This window comes from Crocodylus siamensis, chromosome 1 (genome assembly GCF_052110815.1).
Source record: "Crocodylus siamensis isolate JL-2025a chromosome 1, ASM5211081v1, whole genome shotgun sequence".
Taxonomy (NCBI): domain Eukaryota; kingdom Metazoa; phylum Chordata; order Crocodylia; family Crocodylidae; genus Crocodylus; species Crocodylus siamensis.
Genome location: NC_143395.1, coordinates 233,138,163 through 233,159,343, shown reverse-complemented (window position 1 = coordinate 233,159,343; position 21,181 = coordinate 233,138,163). Strand labels below are relative to the sequence as shown.

Here is a 21,181-nt window from a genome sequence, read left to right as displayed (position 1 = left end):
TACTGTTGTCATAGGAGGGAAATCTAGAGAGTTGTTGCACATAGCCACATTATTTTTTGCTGTTAATGCTGATGTCTCCTCCCTGTCTGGTTTTTCTTTTATAGCTCTTGCATCTGGTGGCTCTCTTCCAATAACATCACTGGATGCAACTGGGAACTTGGTATTTGCCAATGCTGGAGGTACTCCTAACATCGTAACTGCCCCTCTGTTCCTGAACCCTCAGAATCTTTCTCTGCTCACCAGCAACCCTGTTAGCTTGGTCTCTGCAGCTGCAGCCTCCGCAGGGGCCTCTGGACCAGTTGCCAGCCTTCATGCCACCTCCACCTCAGCCGAGTCCATCCAGAACTCTCTTTTCACAGTGGCCTCCGCCAGCGGGGCCACTTCCACCACCACTACTGCCTCCAAGGCACAGTGAGCCGGGCTGAGCTGTGCTGCTACCAGCCTGTTTCACTCTGCAGTGGGATTGGCTACCAGCTGGGTTTATGAACTGAAAAATGTGATTGGCTTCCTCTCGCCATGTTGCTGGGGACAAGGGAGAGAAGGAAAATTATCAAAACAAAAGCAAAACAGGAAGGATATAAAGCTGGGACAGACATTTGCCTAATTTTATAATAAACACTGTCTTTTCAGGATCGCTTCATGGATCGGAGAACTTTCTAACCAAAAATGTAAAAAAACAAAAAACAAAACAAAAACAAAAAACAAAAAAAAACAAAAACAAAAAAAACCACAAAAAAAGTGAAAGGACTACTTATCATTTCCAGCAGTCACAATGACAAGTTAAGGTGGGTTATCAACTCAAACATAGAAAGGGGATTTCTCATTTCTTTTTGGTCTAAATAAATAAATATCTTTTTTCTTTTCTTTTTTTTTTTCTTTTTTGTTTTTTTAATTATCATTTTATAGGTCTGTTGTACAGGCCATTATGTCATACAAGGTGTTTATAATCGTATCAATCATGTTGGGGGTTCCTTTCTTAACTGGTACAATTTAGGCAGGCCTGTATTACTGGTGTATCTCTATTATTGTGATGATGATTATTATTATTATTATTATTTTTATATATATAGTTTGGACGCGTTTGTCTTTGCTCCTGGATCGTTTTCGGTGAGCTCCCATGCCACAGCGGGAGGGTGAAGAGGAGAGACAAAGAGACTTTCTGTCCTAATCTCCTAGGGATGTTTTGTATGACTTCCTCATCCTTGAATTTGATTTATATGGTGACTTTTACAGAGGGATTGGACGCGTTTGTTTTTATCACCTAAGCAAAAAGCTCAGTGTAGAGGCAGAGAGTGATGTGTGCAAATCTCCAAGCTAATCTGCTCTTTACTTCTGTATTTCAGTTCTGTTTCACTCAGTTGCTTTGGCAGAGTGGATAGATTTTGATCTGACTTGTCTGGGCACAGCACCTTTTGTTTTCACAGGGTAAGATTTGGCCCTCCGCATCCAGATTATTTCTAGTACACCGGTGGTGGTTCTCCTGCTTTATTGTTTCCAGTTTGCCTTTTTAAAAACCAAAAGTATTCTAAAAATAAAAAGTTGCCCGTGGACGCCAATATTGGTAATGGAGAGAGGCATCCACAGTCCAAATTGCCCACCGGCTGGACTTGGTACAGGACTTTGAAAGGTCAGATTGGCTTATTTCATCATAGCAATATTACTTTTCAGGTGTTTCTAATGTTTGGGGAATTTTCCATTGGGAAGTGCTTCTGTCTACAAGAATAAAAATTGAGGCTACTGGAACAAAGGCTGCCATCTTTTATGCCAATACATTTGTGAGAAAGCAGTCTTGTGTTCCTTGCTACCCTCCCCTGTTCTGTTTTAAATAGCTTATAGATTGCTTTCTCTACCACCTGATTTGGTGCCTTGGAAAAAGGAAGATGTAAGCAGTCAGGTGGAAAGGCCATCCTGTTACAGTGGATGGTACTGATCTGCCTAGTTAATGTTGGGGCTTTGCACACATCTTGATAGTCTCATGTGGTCTCTGAGCAGTGATGCTGCTAGCTAGATCAGAATGGCAATAAGTATCTCTGACTAGAGTCAGGGTTGGCCTGCCACTGTAGCTACCTTCCAGGGTTGTTTCCAGTCCATGTAACAAGGAGCATTTTAGGAATGGAGAGTTGGAGAGAATGGATGAGGAAGAGCAGTTGATTATACAGAAGTCGGCTCTGTATATTCTTTGATATATCCGTCTAGTACCTGAACTAAAAAGACTTCTAAAAAGAGAAGACTGGATCACTGCAATGCGGTTCACTTCGAACTTTCCCTTCCTGTTGGATTTAAAGGTTTCTGCCACACATGTCAAACAAAATTGTCCTTAGCTAGAGAAGGTGTTCCAGCAGCCCCTGCCCCTCTTTTGGTTGCCACTGAGTTCCAAGAAGGTGGGTTCAGTTCGTTATGCTGGTCTTGTTGGTGGTCCTGGAGCGTCTTGGAATCTCTTATAAATTGAAGTCAAACATTCAGCATCTTAAAACCTGAGTGCACTTTTGTTTGTGACCCAAGTGCGTGGGATTTACATTTGCACTTAGATGGCAGAAATCTCTATTTCTTCTTCCTCTCCCTCGTGGTCTTGGTCTGCTCACCTCTGACTCTCCACCTTCCCAATTCACTGACTATTTAAAACAATTATCCCTAATACTTCAAAACTAGTGAACTGTAAGCAGGGAAACTAACAAATGTCCGTCCACCGTTTTTAATGTTTTTGACTTTTTTTTTTTTATGTTTTATTTTTTTAAAAACTAAGCTTGAACCAAAGTCAATTTCTAGCAAGCTGCTGTACTAATGGACTAGTTTGTATAAGTGCAGTTCAAACGCAGAGAGGCGATAGATGCTACTGACAATTTCTTTTTCATTTGTCTTTTTTTATTATTAATTTTATATAAAAATTGCTGCTTGTTTTAACGTTTTTGGTTGGTCGGTTGGTAATTTGTATTATCCTTGGGGCAGACTCTTAACTTGATTTTTTTTTTTTTTTTGACTAGTTTCTTTTGTTTGGTTTGCCATTCTATTTACAATGTCAGGGGATTACTAATCCAACAGGTCCCCCGCCCTCACCCCACCGGTTCGGATAGATCTAGATATTCTGGTGTGTCTGGTGTCTCTGTGACTTCAGTCTGTGCAGAAGATTTTAGGGCTATAATTAATACTGCATGGATATAAATTGCCCATAGTAACGGCTTTGGAGTGGTAGAAGGTACAGATGGGTAAGATTCAGGGAGGCAGGGGAAAAGTGGAAGAGGAGATGCTGGTACCCACTATGTTTGGTCTCAAGACCATAACATTGACAACAGTTTTTACCAAAGGAAATATCAGTCCCCTGGGACTTGTGTTCAGTGAAGTAAGAGGGTGGGGAAAGCTGCAACTGTAATGTGTGTACTTAAGTCTGAAAATTCCCACTCGCCACCACACATGCTCAAAAGTAAAATTTACCAAGGAGCTGATTTGCTAATGGGCATGCTAATGATCGTTGCACCATTGTATCCTCTGTTCCCTTTTGGATTTGGGACAGGGTGTGGGGGAAGGAGTGGCCCTGTTCATTTATCCAGGAAATTCAAAGAATGTGGGCCTTAAATCAGCATCAGAACTTCTCTTCATGGATCAAAAGGACTGTGCCATCAGCTGTCAGGGTGGTTTTCCACTTCGTATTCTTGCGGCTTTGTGGTTGAGAGAGGGTCTCGATAAGTACGTATCTGGAACACTAATGCAGCTGGGATGGTTATTTATTATAAAAATCTGCTTTTTTCCTGGCTACCTTTGCATTGGTCACATGACTTCTGGTGCGAGCACCTTAAACCCTCCCTTCTTTCCTCCCTCCTTCATCCTTGTGCTACCCAAACCCCCTCTGTGGGGCCCAGACTCCAGAGAGCTTCTTAAACGACCTTTTCTTGAGAGAAAGCAGACTCAGAGTAGCCATTTGCCCACAGCGAGTTGATTGAAATGTTTTCTCTTTTACCCTGAACACCTGATTGTAAACTGACCCAAACACCACACCGTCCTCTCCCTGCTTGGCTCAAACTTGTCAATGGTTGGTTGTAGTGCCGTCCTCCTGTTGATCTGCTTAGACCCTGCTTCTCATTAATATTACTGTTTCCTTTTGTTGATGTTGGTCACCTTTAGTATTTTAGCTAAGGGACAAAGCCTAAGAACCCAGTGGTGAGGTTCACATCATTTCCAAACCATGCATCTACCTGGTAAGACTGAATATGCACAGCATTTCTGAGTTTGAGAGGCATACGTAATAAGCTACTGGAGTTTAGTGGAAGTTGCTGTTTTAAAACCATAATTATGATTACAGCAGAAATAGAAGCATCTAGATGGAGATTCTGTAGCAATTGCACGAGGGCCCAGAGGCTGAGACTCTGTTTCTAAGGACTTCAGGATTAGTGAAGAAGTGTTAATCCCATTTCTTAAAATATTGGCAGACAGACTGAGAACGTTAGTTTCCAGAAGTGGTGTTTTTCCACTCAAAAGAGTGGAGTTAACTTGAATTCAAAAAGAAATCATAGCTCTTATTATTTCTGAGGACAGTGAATTCAGCAGGACTTCCTCACCTTCCCTTGATATACTCTCTAACTCTTGTGTTGATCATATTGTATAGGTTGAGCCAGCAGAAATTCCCTAAAATTGCCTTGCACATCCCAGGGGCGTTTAATAGTTATCCAGGGCATCTTACCCATGACAACTCTCAAAATCTCCATATTTGTATAGATGGGGCTCATTTTCACATTTGCAAGCATGACAAAAAACAGGTTTAAAAAATTGGGCAGAAGGATTCACTTCATGGCCAAGGGCAGTTAAGATCTCTATATAAATCCATAGGGGGAGGAGAGGCACATAAAACAATTGAAGTAATGACTGTTTCCTGAGGGCTGGAGAAGTGGAGGATGAGGAATTGTTTTTGGGTTGAGGCTCAGAGAACTAATAGTGAATTTTGGTCTTAGGAGAAGTCATTCAAGTTTTGGTTTGGATACACCTAAACCACTTACAGTTCACTGGCCCCTTAATATAACTTATCTGATGGGCAGCCTGTCTTCTGTGTCTATACTGTGACATGCTCACTTACAGTTAGGGCTGCTTATAAGAGCTATGCATGTGTTTGACATAAGGTAAGACCCCGTGTAAACCGGTGAAAAGGGAGTTTCACTAGTTTCTCAGATTAATTTGTCATCTAATATGTATGCATGCGCACATATACATAATTAATGCTGAGACAGCTTAATACCCATCTGAACAAAATAAAATAGACCTGTCAGGCCTGTAGCTTAGAGTCAGGGTAGCTTATGTTTGTTTATTTTTCTGCATAACTTGTGCCAATGCACTGTTGCCCCAGTACTTGCTAAAATAAATAGTCTGCCTTCAAGAAGCAAAGCCTCACAAATTAATTAAAAGCCAAATCAAGCTGAGAAAAGGCCACTGTGCTGTGGAGTCCATAAAACCTGGGCCCTGGGGAGCATGCTGCTAAGGTAAGCCGTACTCGTCTGAGAACGGGCTGCTGTTGTTCCTGAGCAGCTGCTCCACTAGCAAGACCATCCAGGCAGATGATATGCCAGAGCACAGTGAGCAGCACTGCATCTAGACTCCTGGCAACCCCAGGCAAACTTTTGGTATCAGGCCTCCCTTCGCCAGAGATAATGATGGTAATCAAAAAATTACCATTTTTGGCCCCCCTTTCTGTCCGGGCTTGCCCATGCCTGTGAGAGGCCTGCTGCTGCCGGGTAATCTGAGTTGCATACATTGGAAGACTCGAAAAACTGCAACTTTCCTTTTTCCTTTCAGTTGGAAGGGAGCCTGCTGTTATGCCCATTTAACAGTGACATTTTTAGTGAAAACACTCAGGAAATCTGTAACAATGCATTGGTTGATTTGTTTTGCAATGTGGTTTCTGATCCATTTCCCCTGGGGTTACTATAACTTGATATTTACCTTAACACAGCTAAGTATCTGTTTTACCTTTTCCATTTGTTAAGAAAAATGGTGGAGCTCTCACATTGCACTGTATCGCACTGCCTCTCATCCTTCACCCCCTTTCTGATCTTACCCCTTCAGAGCATTAAGAGGATATTGCTGTATACTGCAGATTTTGTCCGTCTTTAATATCCCTCAGAGTCACTGACATCTCTTTAACAGACACTGTAACAAGAACATTAGCTTATTCCTCTCTCTCATAAAAATAGTCTATCAATAGATGCTCAGGGGGCAGCATGATGGCTCTTACCAAAACATGTCTGAGAGAATTCTCCATGCCACTCACCAAAGCATTGTTCCAGGTAGACAATAGCTGACTCTTTTCTTTGAGATTGAAATGAAATATGCATATTCAGTCTTACCTTCAGTTGTGACCACTGTGAAAACAAGTAGCTAGTGGAAAGCTGTTTTGGATGTGGGAGCCACTCTTTAAATAGAAGATACCCTGCAGTCCATGTTGGCTTATGGTCCTCCTGTTGGAAGGGTTGAAGGAGCCATTGTACTAATTCCTCAACTCTGTTGTATATCCCTGGCATAGAATAACATTGAGTTTAAAAAGAGGGGGCTGTTTCTTGCTCATAAAGGAGACTTCAGATTTACCTTGTTTGTCAACGGTTGGTATTTTGCTAAACATGCCAAACATGTTGACACCACATCCTTAATAGAATAAATAGCTGGTTTTGGCCATGCAGTGGAAGTGGAGCAGACTAAACATGGTATCTTATCCAAGCTATTGATAACATGCTTCTAAACTGTAGTCCAGTCTGTAAGTGCCAGCTTGTTCAGTTCATTCTGTTTCAAGGCTAGTTTTTCATCTTCTTTCAAAACAATAGAACTGAGTTTATCTCCAGTTCATGTATGTGTGTATCCACACACTATGCAAACATAGAGATTATTGAAAGAAAAAGGCTTACATCCTTTTTATTCATGATTATCCATCCATAACCAGCCTGCTTAAGACTTTTTAACCAATTACAACAACATATGTGACCTCCTAAAGTGGCTGAAGCATGGCTTCACTTGGTGTGGCTGCACAGGTTCTTCTCCCAAAAGTGGCCCCCTTGAGTGGGAGGGTGGCTCCGGTTCCCATAGATGTCAAGAAGTCTTCGGTAGAAGGTGGATCGGAGCCTACCAGAGTTAAAAGATGTAGGGAAAATGGCTCCCCAGCCTTATGGAACACTTTACATGCACGTTTGTCTAAGATGATCTCACTCCTTTTATGTATTTTAGTTTAGAGGTAGACATTGCATGTCGTTGCTTGTCACATTCTGTAACCTAAAGCAAGTCTGTTGTTTGACTTGGTTTTCAAGTTATTAAGATGTTTGTTATAGTTTTTGCCACATGTTCAGATCGAAGTCCGATTCCACAAACCTTAATCAAAACTGGTTTCAGTGCAGTGAAAGAGAGGCAGTGCATGGACCCCCTTATTGGTGCACACACCTACCCACACACATTAAAACATGATTGACCTTTCCTTGCTTTTATCATCAATCAGGAGGAGGAATGGAATAATTTGACTCCACTTGCTGCCCAAGGGCTGAGCTCTTCTGTGTTCTTCCTATCAATTTAGCATGTATGCTTTTGTTTCTGTTGCTAGACACTGTAGTTCAGATACCAGTCTTGTTGCACACCTTAACTAATACAGTTTTGTCCTTCCATTGTCTCACTCAGCCTGACCTGCTCATAATGGACAGGCTTCTCTAAGTTTTCACCTCTCTCTCTGGAGGGTTGTATCCGAGTGCATTGGTCTGTAGATAGCACTGTCCTTCGGACAGGAGAGAGTACAGTTTGCCAAAACAGACGGATGTGGTCAGTTATTTAGAGTGCATCAGGTATTGCTTTTCTGACTACATTCTTATTCGTGGAGCATCTTCTGGACTTAGTGCTACAGCTTCCTAGCAAAGTGTGCTTCACTGGGGAGAATCTCCTTGAGATCCAGTTCAGTCTGTCCTCAGCACAGTGTCTGCCACCTGGAATGATCTGGGCCCCACCCCCTTCCTTTCTTCTCCCTTTCTCCCCTCAATAAGAGGTAGCACCACAGAGCTGTGAGATCAATGCTTGCGGGTAGTAGCTGGCTTCTGGCACCTTCATAAAATACCTCAGCATAGCTTAGCATTGTCGCAGAACTGGTTTTAAACTGAAAAAAATCAGAAGAGAAAAGCAAACTTTATAAATAGTGGAGATAATTCTAGCTGTAGAGTTTAGTTGAACTGACGTTTATTATGATTGATGAACATGATTATGCTGTATGTATTTGAGATCCTGTTTATAGGTTACAACTTTATAGGGTTGGGTGGGGGTGGGTGGAGGTCGGGGGGAGAGAATGGGGTTGACTGTGTTAGAAGGAAAATGTTGCTCATGAATTTTTTTCCTTGTATCTGTCTTGCCAAAGGAAACATTTTGTCGCTCCTGGGTTTGGGATTGTTGTTTGGTTGGTTTATCTGTGGTCTAATCTGCAGCACAGCACGTGATGGCATGCAGGTTACTGATTGGGTTGCTGTTCAGGGTCCTTTACAGTGCGCGCACACTTCCCCTCCTGCCCTGCCTTTCCTTACGAATAATAAGGGCCTTTGCAGGGATTGAAAGGTCTGGCAAAGTGTGTGTACGCTGTGAGGCTGGGGGAGAGATGGATACATTGGGTCAGATTCAACCCAGGTGGCATCCATGTCGGTGAGTGGAGTTGCATCAGGGCTGAATTTGGTCCATTGCATTTAACTTTGGGGAGGGAGGAGAATGGTTGTTGCATCTTAATCTAACTGGGAGAGCAAAAGTGAAACAGGTTCCTTTTATCCCCCTGTCTTGTTACTGAATGTAGGGCTTGTAGTGCTTGAGAATAGGTGGAAGATTTTTTAGACACTTCCTTTTCTAATAGCAATGCTAATCCTGTCTAGACCAAAAACTACAAAAGAAAAACCAAACTGAGAAGTGAAAGCTAACCTGCTCCTAGCGCCTGGCTGGTGTACCTGAAAGGATCGAAATACTGTGAGACAGTCGGGAGGGGGCGGGTTTGTTTGTGGAGGGCTTGGCTGGCTGGGGAGGGGGCAGAGGGTCTTCCTCTTGTAGTGCTTGTCTTGGTGTTTGGATGGGAGTGCTGGAGAAAGTGGGATTAACTTGGGACGGGCTCCTAGCCTCTTCCATCCCGACTTCAAGGCATCCCTCACAGTTTTTTCCTGAGGTGTATTGGGTGGGGGAAGAGGGGCGCGCGCGCGCACGTGTGTGTGTGTGTGTGTGTGTGTGTGTGTGTGTGTGTGTATTTTATCTGGAGAGGTAGATTTCTAGAGGAGCGTGGAGCTCCATTGGGCCAGGAGAATTTCCAGTGGCACGGTAGGGAACCAAAGGCACTGATAAATTGTCAGCTCTGCTGTTTTCAGAGCGGGTAAGAGGAAAAACGCTGGGCCTTTTAGAGCTGTGGGTCTGTATCCCTTTCGGTAAGGATCTCATCTTTGTTGGGTAACCCTGCCTTTTCTGCACACGCTTGTTTGGACTCTGCGACGATAGACTGCATGTGAAGATTGCCCAGTGCTGCAGCACCCTGTTTCAAGCTGCTGCAGAGAAATCATCAGGGGAAAAGGTTTTTTCCCTTCAAGTATAGAAACAGCATGACCAAAATCAGAGTCTGTTGAAACACTTGTGCAGGTGATCTTTTTCTTCTTAAGGTGGGGGAGCCTGGAGAGTCCTTGTTTACTCCCCAGAATAGCTTGATACTTTGTTGTGTATCGTACTATTGGGCTGAGTTGCTTTATCAGTGAACCTGGTGAGCTCTTGTGAAGAAAGGGAGAGGGGGGGAAATAGATGAGTTGTCCAGCTATTCTTCCTCCAGAAACCAATCGGATTGCAGAACTTCACTGAAAGCTTTACTAATAGACTTGTTGTTCTGACATGATGTAAAAGTGGTATTAATATTGTGTGACTTTTTTCAAAGAGCTAGTTAGATTTATAGGTAGGTAATAGGGATATTGAAGAAATGACTTCTCAAAGATAAGAGCACTTGGAACAAAAGATGTGGAAAACAAGGTGTGCTTTAAGGAAAACAGATCTGAGGAAGGAAATGAAACAACCCATAGGAAGGGGGAGAAGCTGCTGTCCTTTGGGTTCATTAGTGCTGCTGAGGGGTCTGCCCCAGGATGGAGCACCCCTTCTGCTGTACTTCACCTCCCTACCAAGCAGGACCTCAAGCAGCTCAGGCCAAAAATACCATTTGCCTTGGAACTGTTCCAGCCTGGGGAATGGTTTCCCCTCAAGTTTATATAAACCGCAAAATGTTTAACTCACCACTCCGTCCCCCCAGTTTAGCTCCTTTTCTTCCAAATTCTCAGCCTATTCCTGTGGAACCTGCTAAAATTCTGTATTGCCCCTTTTGTAGCAGCAGCGTGTTTTCAAACGCTATTCGTTGCGCTGTGCCGATGTTGTGGGTGGTGCTGGCATGCTATCTATGGTGCTATACAAATCTTAAGTTCTTTTTTAAAAAAAAATAAAAAAAAAATCTTGTTTTGGCTCCATCCAAGACCCTGGAGACTGTAGGCCAAGTCATATGCTGTGGAGAGCACACGGGCCCCTTCAGACCTGAGAGCTACTGCACAAATCAAAGCGATCACCCTTGATGGTGTCCTTCCACATTCTCGTCCTTCCTCTCACTGTGTTGGCATCTGTGAATCCTGGTGCCTTCTTTGCACAAGTGATTCACAGGAGAAATGTGACATCTTCTCCCAGAGAATTCACAAGGAATACAACAGCGCCCTCATTTTGAAACGGAGAGAAGGCCACTGCAGAGTTGCCTGCAGTTGGCTCTGGGTATTGCGAATTAGGACAAGTTAGATGTGAAAACGGTGTTCTCCTTTCAGAGAGCGTGTGCCAACTGTCTGCCGGAAGGATCAGTGCAGTAGCTTCCCTGTGCCTGCCAATGCTGTTCCATTTCCTTCCTCTCTGGTAGTATCTAAGGCTAGGTGTGAATAAGTGTGGGGTGTTTATCCGCCACAGGTACAGGAGCTGTCGTATACCTCATTTCTAACTCGTAACTGAGTAACTTGCTTTAACTTTCTCCAAACCCTACAGAGTTGCCAAGTCTGCCCTCCCTCCCTTGATTAACGTTGAACTCTGGCCTATAGCATCCCGTGACCTGCAACCTGGGGAGTGACTCCCTAAAGCCTCTGAATGTCGCTGCTTAAAAGCTACTGCAAACCGAGGGCAAATTGCAATCTTCTACTGTTTCTTTTGCTTACAAGGGGTCCTCTTAATTAGTCTGTGAATAGCCCGCCCCCTGCCCCTCCATGCACACAACGTCCACGCTGCCTGGTCCCTCCCCGGGAGCTGCCAGGGCAAGGCAGGCCCCAAAGTGCTACTCACTGGTTTTGCTTTTGTGTTTTGGGGGGGGGTTTTGCTTTGTTTTTGTTTTGTTTTTTCAACATGACCAAAAAGAGAAGACGCTCCAAATCTTTACATTTGTCTTTATTATTTGACAATCCTGTGTCCCCCAGGCTGACCAGAAGCTGCCCCTTTGATCCCTTCCATCTTACTTTGAATGTAGTTCCCCACCCCCATGGGAGAGAGAAGCTTTGCCAGGTCACGGTGGCTGCTATAAGCTGGGGGGGCGGTTTCTTTGTTTTGTTTTGTTCTTTTAAAAATTTCCAGCCAAAACCAAAGATTTCCTAATGATTGTATAAACTCAAAACAAACAAACAAACCAAAGACAAAGGGGCGTCTTCAGCACCAACTCCATCTGTGAGCCAGCCCTGGTGGGGGGGTCTCGGCAGGCTGCCAGCCTGGCAGGACGGACTTCCTGCTTCAGTGCCCTGTGGCTGCTTCCCTGGCCAAGTGGGCTCCACCTGTGCCAGGTGACTTCCACCCCACCGGCACCAATTAGCTCTGGAAGACACTTGCTCTTGAAACTGGCCCAAACCCGGGGTGCAGCCGCTGGGGAGAGCGATGCAGCTGGCAGGACTCCACAGATTGGTTGAGAAGCTGAAGACTTTGGTGCATGATTGGCTGCTCTGATGGGTGCTTTAACCCTTTGGGGGCTGGGTGATGTTGATTAATACACGCTGAGGTGCACTTCTGAGCTTCCCCCCCTCCCCTCCTCCCCGTAACTGCTTGGAAGAGGCTGTCCTGTTGTGAGAAATCCCTGAAAGCAGAAGAAAAAGCTTTTCATTTCTCCTCTAGTTCCTTTTTTCTATATATTTCATTTTATTTTTGCAGCACCACTGTGCAACTATGCATTGTATTTCTCAACCTTTTATGCTAGGTAGATGCCTGTGACTTTTTAACTTGGGGGGGGATTGCAAATGGAGGAACTTTTTACATGGATCTTTTTAATCTCAGTTGATTGGGGGGTGTTTGGTTCTAGGGTCATACAAGCTCTATCCCAAAGCAAAATCCAAATGTTAATATTATTAGCCTGATGCAGATACCAAAGATAATTTCTTTCCTGCAGAACCTTAGACTTGTGTATTAAGTACGATTACCCAGCACTTGCATTAGTCTAACCTCAGTAATTCCAAAGCTTAGATGTATATTTTGGTATATTTCTGGGATATTAAAAAATTGTCGTTTAAATTCTTGTTTGTTTCAGTGTAATGCTCTTAAAGTCATAGCATGGAGATAACTGAACTGTCCTATTCTTAGTAGTTTGAAATAATAGTATTTTTGTATGTTTTGGGTGTGTCTATGTATGTATTAACATAACAGTTCTCACTGCCTAGGTGTTCATAATTAAAGAGAGTTTCTACGTGTACATAATATTCCATGACAAACTTCCACCAATTCAGATGGCATTTTCACTGAGCGCCGCACCCAACTGGGGTTCCTTCTTTCTTTTTTAAAGAGACAGCACCCTTGTGTCTTTCTTTGTTTTTTCTCCCTAAAGGCCCACGTTTCCTCTCTCTGTAACTGGGTCCTAGAGTGTTTTCCTGCTGTTTAAGGAAGGGGCCGGAGAGGCCCACAATTTATTTAAGAAGAACCTTGAGTGCATGCTAGTTTTTAAACTCTGTTGGTCTCTGGGGAAAACTGGGATTCCTGCTAACTCCAGCCAATGGTTTCCTCTGAGTGATGATCTGTGAATACTGAGTGTCCTGTCAGGAGTCTTGATGCTTGGCTTCTGAAAAATAGACATTGTAGTTCAAATGTTAACTGCTTGGGTTTGCTTTGCATGACTGTTTGAGCTGTTTTTCTTTTCCTCCCTTCCTCTCACTTACTTCACGTGTTCCCTCAGGGTCAGCGAGATCCCTGAGCCCGGGGTGGGACTGGGGTACTTGCGCCTAAAGAAAAAGCATTTTTCTCTTGTCTCGAGTCTGAAGTGTAAAAGACCCAATGATTCTGAAGCTTGGCTGATGTCTCCTGGGGGAGGATGCTGTCTCTTTAAAGATGCCCTTTATTATTTTTTCCCAGTGGCTGCCTGCAGGTGACTGTAGGCATTGAGAGATTGTGTAGATTACAGTAAATCAGGATGAAATGGTAGATTTTGTGTAGATGCATTTGTCTGCTGTAATTTTTTATATATATTAAACTTACTGTAACTGTACAGTTCATTTCTGTTGTAAACATCATTAAACCATTTTCCAAGTGTTTTAACATGTATGCGCTTGTCTGTGGTTTTTAAATGTGTGCGACTGCCACTCCTGCCTGCTGCTTCTCAGCTCAGAGCTTTTGCTCCCCACCCCTGCGCTGTCCAGCCTTTTTCTTGCTTAAAATAGCTGGCAGCCTGTCTTGTTCCCTGAATGTAAAGGTAAACTAGAGTGGATGCAAGTGCTTGCTTTCCAGTAGCAGTGAGACCATGCCTCAGAATCAGCCAGCCCAGTTAGACACAATTACACACACATGGCTTCCCCATCAGCTTTATTAGCTCACCAGAGATCCTTTCTGTTGCTGAGCACCAATGCCTTTGTGCTCACCTTGGAAAAGATCCCAAAGAGATTTTTTTTTTTTTTTTAAATGTACATTTTTTGGCTTCTCTTCATTTCCTTTCCCAGCAAGTAAGTTTTGCTTTGTTTTTATCACGTACAAAATACAGCACTGAAGCATGTCGGCAGAAAAGGTCAAATTGTGGATCTTCAACCAATCTTAAAGCATCCTGTAATTTAATCCCAATTTTCCCAGCATCATCTCATTGTCAAGCGTTACTGGTGTGCGATGTCCCAGCTCGCATCCTAATGAATAGGGATGGTTCACTTAATATGCTGCACCAGTCCTGCTGCAGGAAGAAACCTCTCTGCTAAAGGTTACCTAGCTTTCATTTATTGTCATCCATATTCCTGGATACAGCTCATGTGCTGCAGGAGCTAGTCGTGCCGGATGTGATTTCTTGAGCCCCTGTTGCAGCCAGTGCTGGTTTTTTTTCTGACTGAAAAGCAGAGCATGCTTTTAGCATTTGTGTCACACTATAATAACTTGACAGTTTTTTTCCAGTTCTTTGCAGTTAAAGAAATGTTAAGCTGAATTTACAGCGGAAGATAATTTAGCTGGACAGTTGTAGTTACTTTAGTGCAGATCACAGTAGAAACAGTGGCCACAACTATAGCGCCTTCCATGGGAGGACCCCTAAGAGCTTTACACCATAATGGAGGCTTCACAACACCCTTGTGAGGTAGGTAACATGTTTTGTTTTGGGTTTTTTTAAACACTTAGGGAACCTAAGTCTAGTCCAAGGCAGGGGAAGAGCCCAGAAATCCGAGGCTCTAGTCCATAGGTGCCGATTTTTATTTTTGCTGTGGGTGGGGCCCCAAGGTGGACATGTGGAAAGTTTTATGTATTTCAGGTGATAGCAGAGGGGGGCCAGGGCCCTCGGGGTCCCTACATACTCTGCTCTAGTCCCTTTCTCTAGCTACAAATACTCTTACAAAATTTAGCTTGTGAAACAACCACTGTCATGGGGAATAGTTTTACAGATCTATATGTTGAAAAGCTGAAGCTTGCTGTTGCAGACTTGGAGGGGGGAAGGGAGAAGGGGAATCTCCAAATGATGAAGTTATTTCCTTGCTGCATAATGACTAAAAGGAGTTTCCTGCACTGTGAAAAACCGGCGTTGGCAGAATCATCTTGTTTGGATTCCTGGAGTTTCCCTTCTCTCCTCCCCCAAAGTGTGTGGGCTTCCCTCAGTCTTGCCCATCTACTGCACAAGTCCATGTTAGCGGGGAGGCAATGGCTGCATCTGGAGGGCATCATATGTGTCCTTGGTTGCTGCACTGAGTCCCTGTGACAAGAAGAAAAAAGGCAAAGTGAAGGAGGTAACAGAGTACTCCCTGCCCAATGTCTTGCTCAAGTAAATTTGGATTAACGTAGCTGCTACAAGAGGATTGTTCATTTTGGCATTTCCTTCTTCATGGTGGAATATCGATGGCCCTTGGTTAGGAAAAAGGGTTAAAAGCAAAACATGGATGTAGCAATCTGGTACAAGTGGTCACACAGTGCTTTGCAAACTCCAGCAGCAGAAGATTGGCCAGCACAGACGTAGCCAGTCATCTGGTTGTGTCCACACTGCAGTAAGCACCATCTCCGTGGACTTCCCTAATTCCAGAGTTGGAATTTGGGCAGCACAGCAGTGTTAACACTGGTAACTCAGCCAGGTGTGTGGCTTAATTGCATTGTTCTCGATGGAAAGAGGAGTGTAGGATACTGAATCATTCCACGAGCCCCTGATATTTTTTCTCCCAAACTGTCCCCTTGCTGTTGCTCAGCCAAGTGGCTTCATTTACTTAACATGTCCTGGCCTTCTTTGCAGCAGGTGTAAGTGTTTTCAGAGATGATCAGGCAGCATGCAAGATTCACAGACAAACAAGGCCCAAAAGGCTCCATCTACAGCCTCCTGAGCTAAAGACAGAGAAGTGCTCCTGAAGCTGGTAAGTACTGGCTAAAAGTATGATGTGCTGTGCCTACAGGTACAGTTTAAAGCATACTACTTACTGCTCGATTATGCTACCTAGCATCAGCATGGCCTTGAAACACGATATCAAGTCTGAACAAAATCAACACAAAACTTTTGAGCAGTAGCAGGGATGGTCCTGTTTTGATTGTCCACCGTGGTCTGGAAATAACCTGGAGCTGAGTCAGCTGTTTATGGAGCCTGTGACTAAGGCTGCTCTTGTAGAGCAGGCTACTAAGAGATCCTGTTGGCTGTCAGCTCACTGTAAGACTACCTTGATAAGAAATCAAGGGTGGTGAGCACCCCAAAGGAAGAGAATAGAAGCAGAAGAAGGGACAGAAAAGTGGACACCTCCAACCTCTGCAAACAGCACCGCTTAGAAAAGAGGATGTGATTTTTTTTTTTTTTTGATTTCCCCCCCCCCCCACCCAAAAAAAACCCGGTTGAGAACCACTGCTCCAGGCTCTTTGGGAGGGGGTGCAGGGACTTCAGTGACTCGAACATGTAGACCAGAGCAGTGCCTCTCAAATGGTGTGGGTCACACACCCCTTTTTAAGTCTTATACTGCTGTGTGAGCCACTGATTCTGTGCTATGGCTAAGAAAAAAGCAGTGCTTGTTACAGCCATACTACAGAGATTGTTGTTTATTTCCCTCCCTTTCTATTCCCCTTTCCTTTCTGCTTCTCCCTTTCATGCATCCCCTAGAAGTTCATCCATGCACCAGTTTGTAAACACTGACTTAGACAAGGAGAGCAGTTGCAGTCACCTACCTGGTAAAGGCCATCGTTCCCTTTGCCTCGCCGCCTCTGGGGCTTTGGGGAAGAAAAGAAACAGAGGCCTGGGTTAGCGGATGCTTCCTGCCTAAAGGCTTCGTTTCCCTTGCCACAGAGGTGCTAGAACTGCACCCTATCTCTGCACAAGCAAGTGAGCTGCTGGCCAGGCATCCTCTGTCAAGGCCTCTTGCTCTGGAGCATGCTCTTCTGCCCACCCTAGCCCCACAAGAGCCCTGTCTGCAACCTGGCAGCACCACTGGAGAACCAGGTATTGCTGTGGCCTATAGTTAAAGAGAGGAGGGGAACGGGGCTTTGTGCTAGTTGTGGTGGGGGTTCTGCCTGCTCATCATGACTTCACATTCATTTCGTGGGCTGGCATGGCAGCCAGGCAAGAGGGGTCTGCATGACTCCTCTGTTGAACAGCAGCCTGCAGAGGCTCAGCCACCGCCTTTATTTATTAACCAGCTGCCGAGTGCAAAGGAAGCATTTGCAGGCTACTTTGGAAAAGAGAATTCTATTCCAACAGGACTTGGGGCTTGGCAGCCAGAGCCATGCTGATGCAATGTAACTGCACTAGCACAAGACTGCTCAGATTAGCAGCTTCAAAAACACAAGCCAGCCCTGTGGCACATGTGCCGATGAAACCAGCGTTCACACTGGATTGCTGTCTGTCAGGCCCCCCTACATGTGCAAGTAAAGACACAATGGGATCTCATGTGCGATTCCCCACAATCATGCCTCCTGCCATGCCATACAGAATTTGCAGGAGGCATGGTTGTGGGGATCATGCATTATTAGATCCCATCACACTTTACCTCCAGTACAGGTGGAGCCTGGGATCACAATCCCAGCTTCCCCCTGCACTGGTTCCTATAGCTGTGTTCCTGCCTGCCTCTGCTGTGAGCCCTACAGCTGACATGGGCTGTGGGAGTCCCAGCAGGGGCAGTGGGGAGAAAGCTGCCACCACTGTGAGCCTCCAGAGCTGCAAGGTTCGCAGTGGGGCAGTGTTCGCCCACTGCAAGCCCCGCAGCTCAGGTTCACAGCACCAGGAGCATTCTTCCAGCTGCCACCGCTACAAGCCCTGCAGCAGCATGGGCTGCAGGGCTCATAGCAGGGGCAGTGCACGAAGCGCTGCAGTCACTGCAAGCCCTGCACCTGGAAGCCAGCATCTTTTGTGGAACAACTTTGTAGCTTAGTGCTTATTTTATCGTGCCATTAATTGGTTGAACGTGTAACCGGGTCACAGCTTAAGGCACAATTACCCGGTTAATCACGTCCTCAATGTAACGTGTCGGGGGGGCTTCAGACTAAGCATCTAACCATCATGTAAGATGTTGGCTTCCAAGTGAGCCCCACCACGGTCTGCCATGGGCACAAAGATGTGTGAACTCTGAGCAAGTCTGGCAAGTAGCGTCAGCCAAAAGAAGGGAGGAAATCTGAAAGTGTCAAAATATCTTTTCTGCCCTTTTTAAAACAAATCTTGGGCTGTTTTATGTAAAAAGTGGTCTAGGTTAAAAAATGGTTAAAGGGTTAAATGACCTGAAAATTGAACAAAGCATTATCTTTGGGGTCAAATAGCGTCCGGGTTTCACAGAAAAAAAATCTTTTTGCCGGAGAAAACCAAAAACTCCCAGTGCCAGTGGACCAAGCTGGATTTTTCACCCATAGTTTTGGCTTGGCCACAAAATCAATTCTCCCCTTTTCCTGCTCCCACTCCCTGCTGGGCACCAGCCATTTGTCTTTGCCCAAAGGTGATTTTTGTATTGGGAAGTTTCAGAAAAAGCTCTTCAGGTGTCTGAGTAATGGGGAGTGGAGAGAGCGTGAGTTTCATTTTCCTTTTCAAAATAAGTTTAGTCGCGCAGTCTTTATAGAGAGCTGCTGTAAAAAAGATGATTGACATTTGAAACTCAACGAGGGCATAGATTTCACCCAGGACCACAAAAACCTTTGCTGGTTTCACATGGGAGAGTGGGATATTCACCATAAGAAAGTTGGGTAGCAGGTGTGCACTCTAGCTCTGCAACCTGAGATGCACTTCACAATTTATGTGCCACCTTTAAATATTCCCAGCAAGAATATTTCTGCTTCCTGCTGCTTCCTTTCATGCATCCCCTAGAAGTTCATCTATGCACCAGTTTGTAAACACTGGCTTAGACAAGGAGAGCAGTTGCAGTTACCTACAGAAACTGCAGGAAGCAGAAATATTCCCAACAGGAATAATGGCACTCTTTTTCCTTAGACATGGCTTTGTTTCCATGTCCCACTGAGCTTGTAAATCCAACAGGGAAAGAAGAAAATTGGTATAACAGTTTTAAAGAAAAGAATTCTTAAAATGGTAAGTTGAAGCTGATTTGCTGGCACAGAGCTGCCTGTTCTGGCGACGGGCCTCAGCAATGGGGCAGTTCCTCTTTCTGTGGTTGAAGTGAGGACACCAAATGTCCAACCTGTCCTTTTGTGCTTACTGTATCTTTAAGGTTGCACTTGTTATTCATTGTTTGGAAGCTAGCAGGGTGCGTGCTATTGGAAAAAGACAACTGTAGTTGGGCATGGGGGTTTTGGATGTTGAGAACATGTCTTGCATAAGAGTGTACTGAGAGCAGGGGCTGTATCAGGCACATGTGTTGGATCGGATGGAAAGTTCTCAGCAGCATCCCACCTGCCCTTGGATGGCATGTACCACTCACCTCTCCCTTCTTCCCAATCTCGCTGTATGCCTCACCCATCTTGTCCTTCTGCAGAGACTGGCACCCAAAGTCAAAGAACAGCATTAGTAGTGCAAGAAGCCAAGCCACCCTCTTGCTGTCACCGCATATACCCTACTGCGTCCCCCAAAATCCACTGCTGCTTCTCTCAGCTCCACTCCTAATTGTTTTCCTTTTGCCCTGGCTCACACTACTGACTCCAGACTGACTATGAAATAGGCTGCATGTGGGGGATCCAGTGAATACAGAGCACAGATTAATCTGGATGAACCATCGATTCTACCAACACCTCATCCCTTACCACCGATGGCAGCAACCTCCTCTAGCAAATCCTGGACAGTTTCCACACCCGTCCCTCTGTTTATGCCATAGTGATCAGTTATGCTGCCTCCGCTCTTTTGGGCATGGGTGTGGATGGCAGCTAGTTCAGAGGGAGCTGAAGCTGAAAACAAGGTACAGGGCACAGCTAAGGGCCCAAAAGGCTGGAAAAAAAGGGATCCATGTAGTGGGCTGGGAATGGAGGCAGGTTGTTACTCTCCGTGGGCCCCAAGAAGGGGCTGCTCACATGCCCTGCTGTGAATCAAACCTTGAAGAGCCCCAGTGGTGCTGTAGGCACTGCCAGGGTTAGTAGAGACTCCTCTGCTGGCAACTCTAGCAGACCTTGCCCAGTCCTGGCTGCTGCCTTGCAAAGTAGGATGCTGCTGCTTTCAGGTCAGTTAGAGTTAAGAGGTGACAGGGACGCAGCTTATTTTAAATGTACAGCTATTGATGCCAAAGTGCTCTCTGGGAGCAGATGCACAGAGCAGAGTGATTCTTCCCACCAGCTGAGGGAAGATGAACTTATTCAGGTCTCGTGGCTTGTGTGTTAAGTAGGTAGGTCTGACTGATTTAGGGACAGAGAGATGACAGAGCACATCAGAAACCTGTCTTGCCCTAGCATCGGAACAAGGGGAGACAGCTGCTTCCTTCCCCTGTAAGAACATAGGAGATGCCATAGTGGGTCATACCCCAGGTCCAATCAAAGCCCAGAATCCTTTATTTAACAGCGGCAGAGCCGATGGTAGGGCAAAGAGTATATAAGCAGAGCCCAGCCAGGTACACTTTTCCCCCTGCCACTCTTCCCTTACAGCTTCCAGCATTTAGAGACCTAGAAAGTCCTAATTTGGAGGTTGCATCTGTAACTATAAGACTCACTGCTGGACCTATCCTGTGTGTATTTATTTGTATGATCCTCTTTTCAACAGGGTTAAAGTGTCAACAGCAGCATAGCGACGCAGGGATGCCCAGGGCACAGGGGCAGTGGCAACGCACAGTTGCTGCTTCACCGCCAGCGCGACTTCAATCATGACTCTGTGGTTTTCAGCAGCAGCTGTGTTTTTTACCTCCTTCCCCCTATCCTCCAAGCCAGTGCCTGGTGCAGCTGCCCCCATTGCTCTGCCCTACTTTTGCTACAGACTGCCAACCTCTCTAGTATCTCATGGCAATGAGTTCCACAAGTTAAGTGCAAACTGTGTAGAAAAGAACTTGCTTTTCTTGGTTTTAAACTTGCTTCCTAATAATTCCCTTGCATGTCCTCCCTTTGTTCTGTTAGCATGAGCTGCACAGCTACTCCTCACTTAACGTTGTAGTTACATTCTTGAAAAACACGACTTTAAGCGAAACAATATTAAGCAAATCCAGTTATGTCACAGTAGTTACCTACCAGCAGGCAGCGGCCAAACAACGTTATACCTGAATGTTGCATGACTTTAAATGAGCATATTCTATAATAGATCAGCAACATAATAACAAAACGCCGTTAACCAGGATGACGTTAAGTGAGGAATACCTGCAGTAAATCCTTATGCATTTTCTCCTTTCCGTTCATTCTTTCCTAGGCCTCTATTCTCTCC

General features: G+C 44.9%; 2 protein-coding genes across 7 annotated transcripts in view; one reads left to right on the top strand and one right to left on the bottom strand.

Moving 5' to 3' along the window:
• POU2F1 (POU class 2 homeobox 1) overlaps positions 1-13,531 on the top strand; it is a 154,788-nt gene extending 141,257 nt beyond the window's left edge. For all 6 annotated transcript variants that reach the window (XM_090059137.1, XM_090059101.1, XM_090059128.1 and 3 more), the window contains one exon: positions 105-13,531. In XM_090059137.1, coding sequence (XP_089915263.1) covers positions 105-415 — 311 coding nt within the window. In that variant the 3' untranslated portion in view covers positions 416-13,531. The remainder of the gene's footprint in view (positions 1-104) is intronic.
• A 118-nt stretch (positions 13,532-13,649) lies between these two features.
• The window catches only part of CD247 (CD247 molecule), an 80,499-nt gene continuing 72,967 nt past the window's right edge, over positions 13,650-21,181 (bottom strand). Inside the window, exons 6-8 of the mRNA XM_090059150.1 lie at positions 19,272-19,328; positions 16,585-16,626; positions 13,650-15,145 (exon numbers count right to left, since the gene is read on the bottom strand). Coding sequence (XP_089915276.1) covers positions 15,080-15,145; positions 16,585-16,626; positions 19,272-19,328 — 165 coding nt within the window. The 3' untranslated portion in view covers positions 13,650-15,079. The remainder of the gene's footprint in view (positions 15,146-16,584; positions 16,627-19,271; positions 19,329-21,181) is intronic.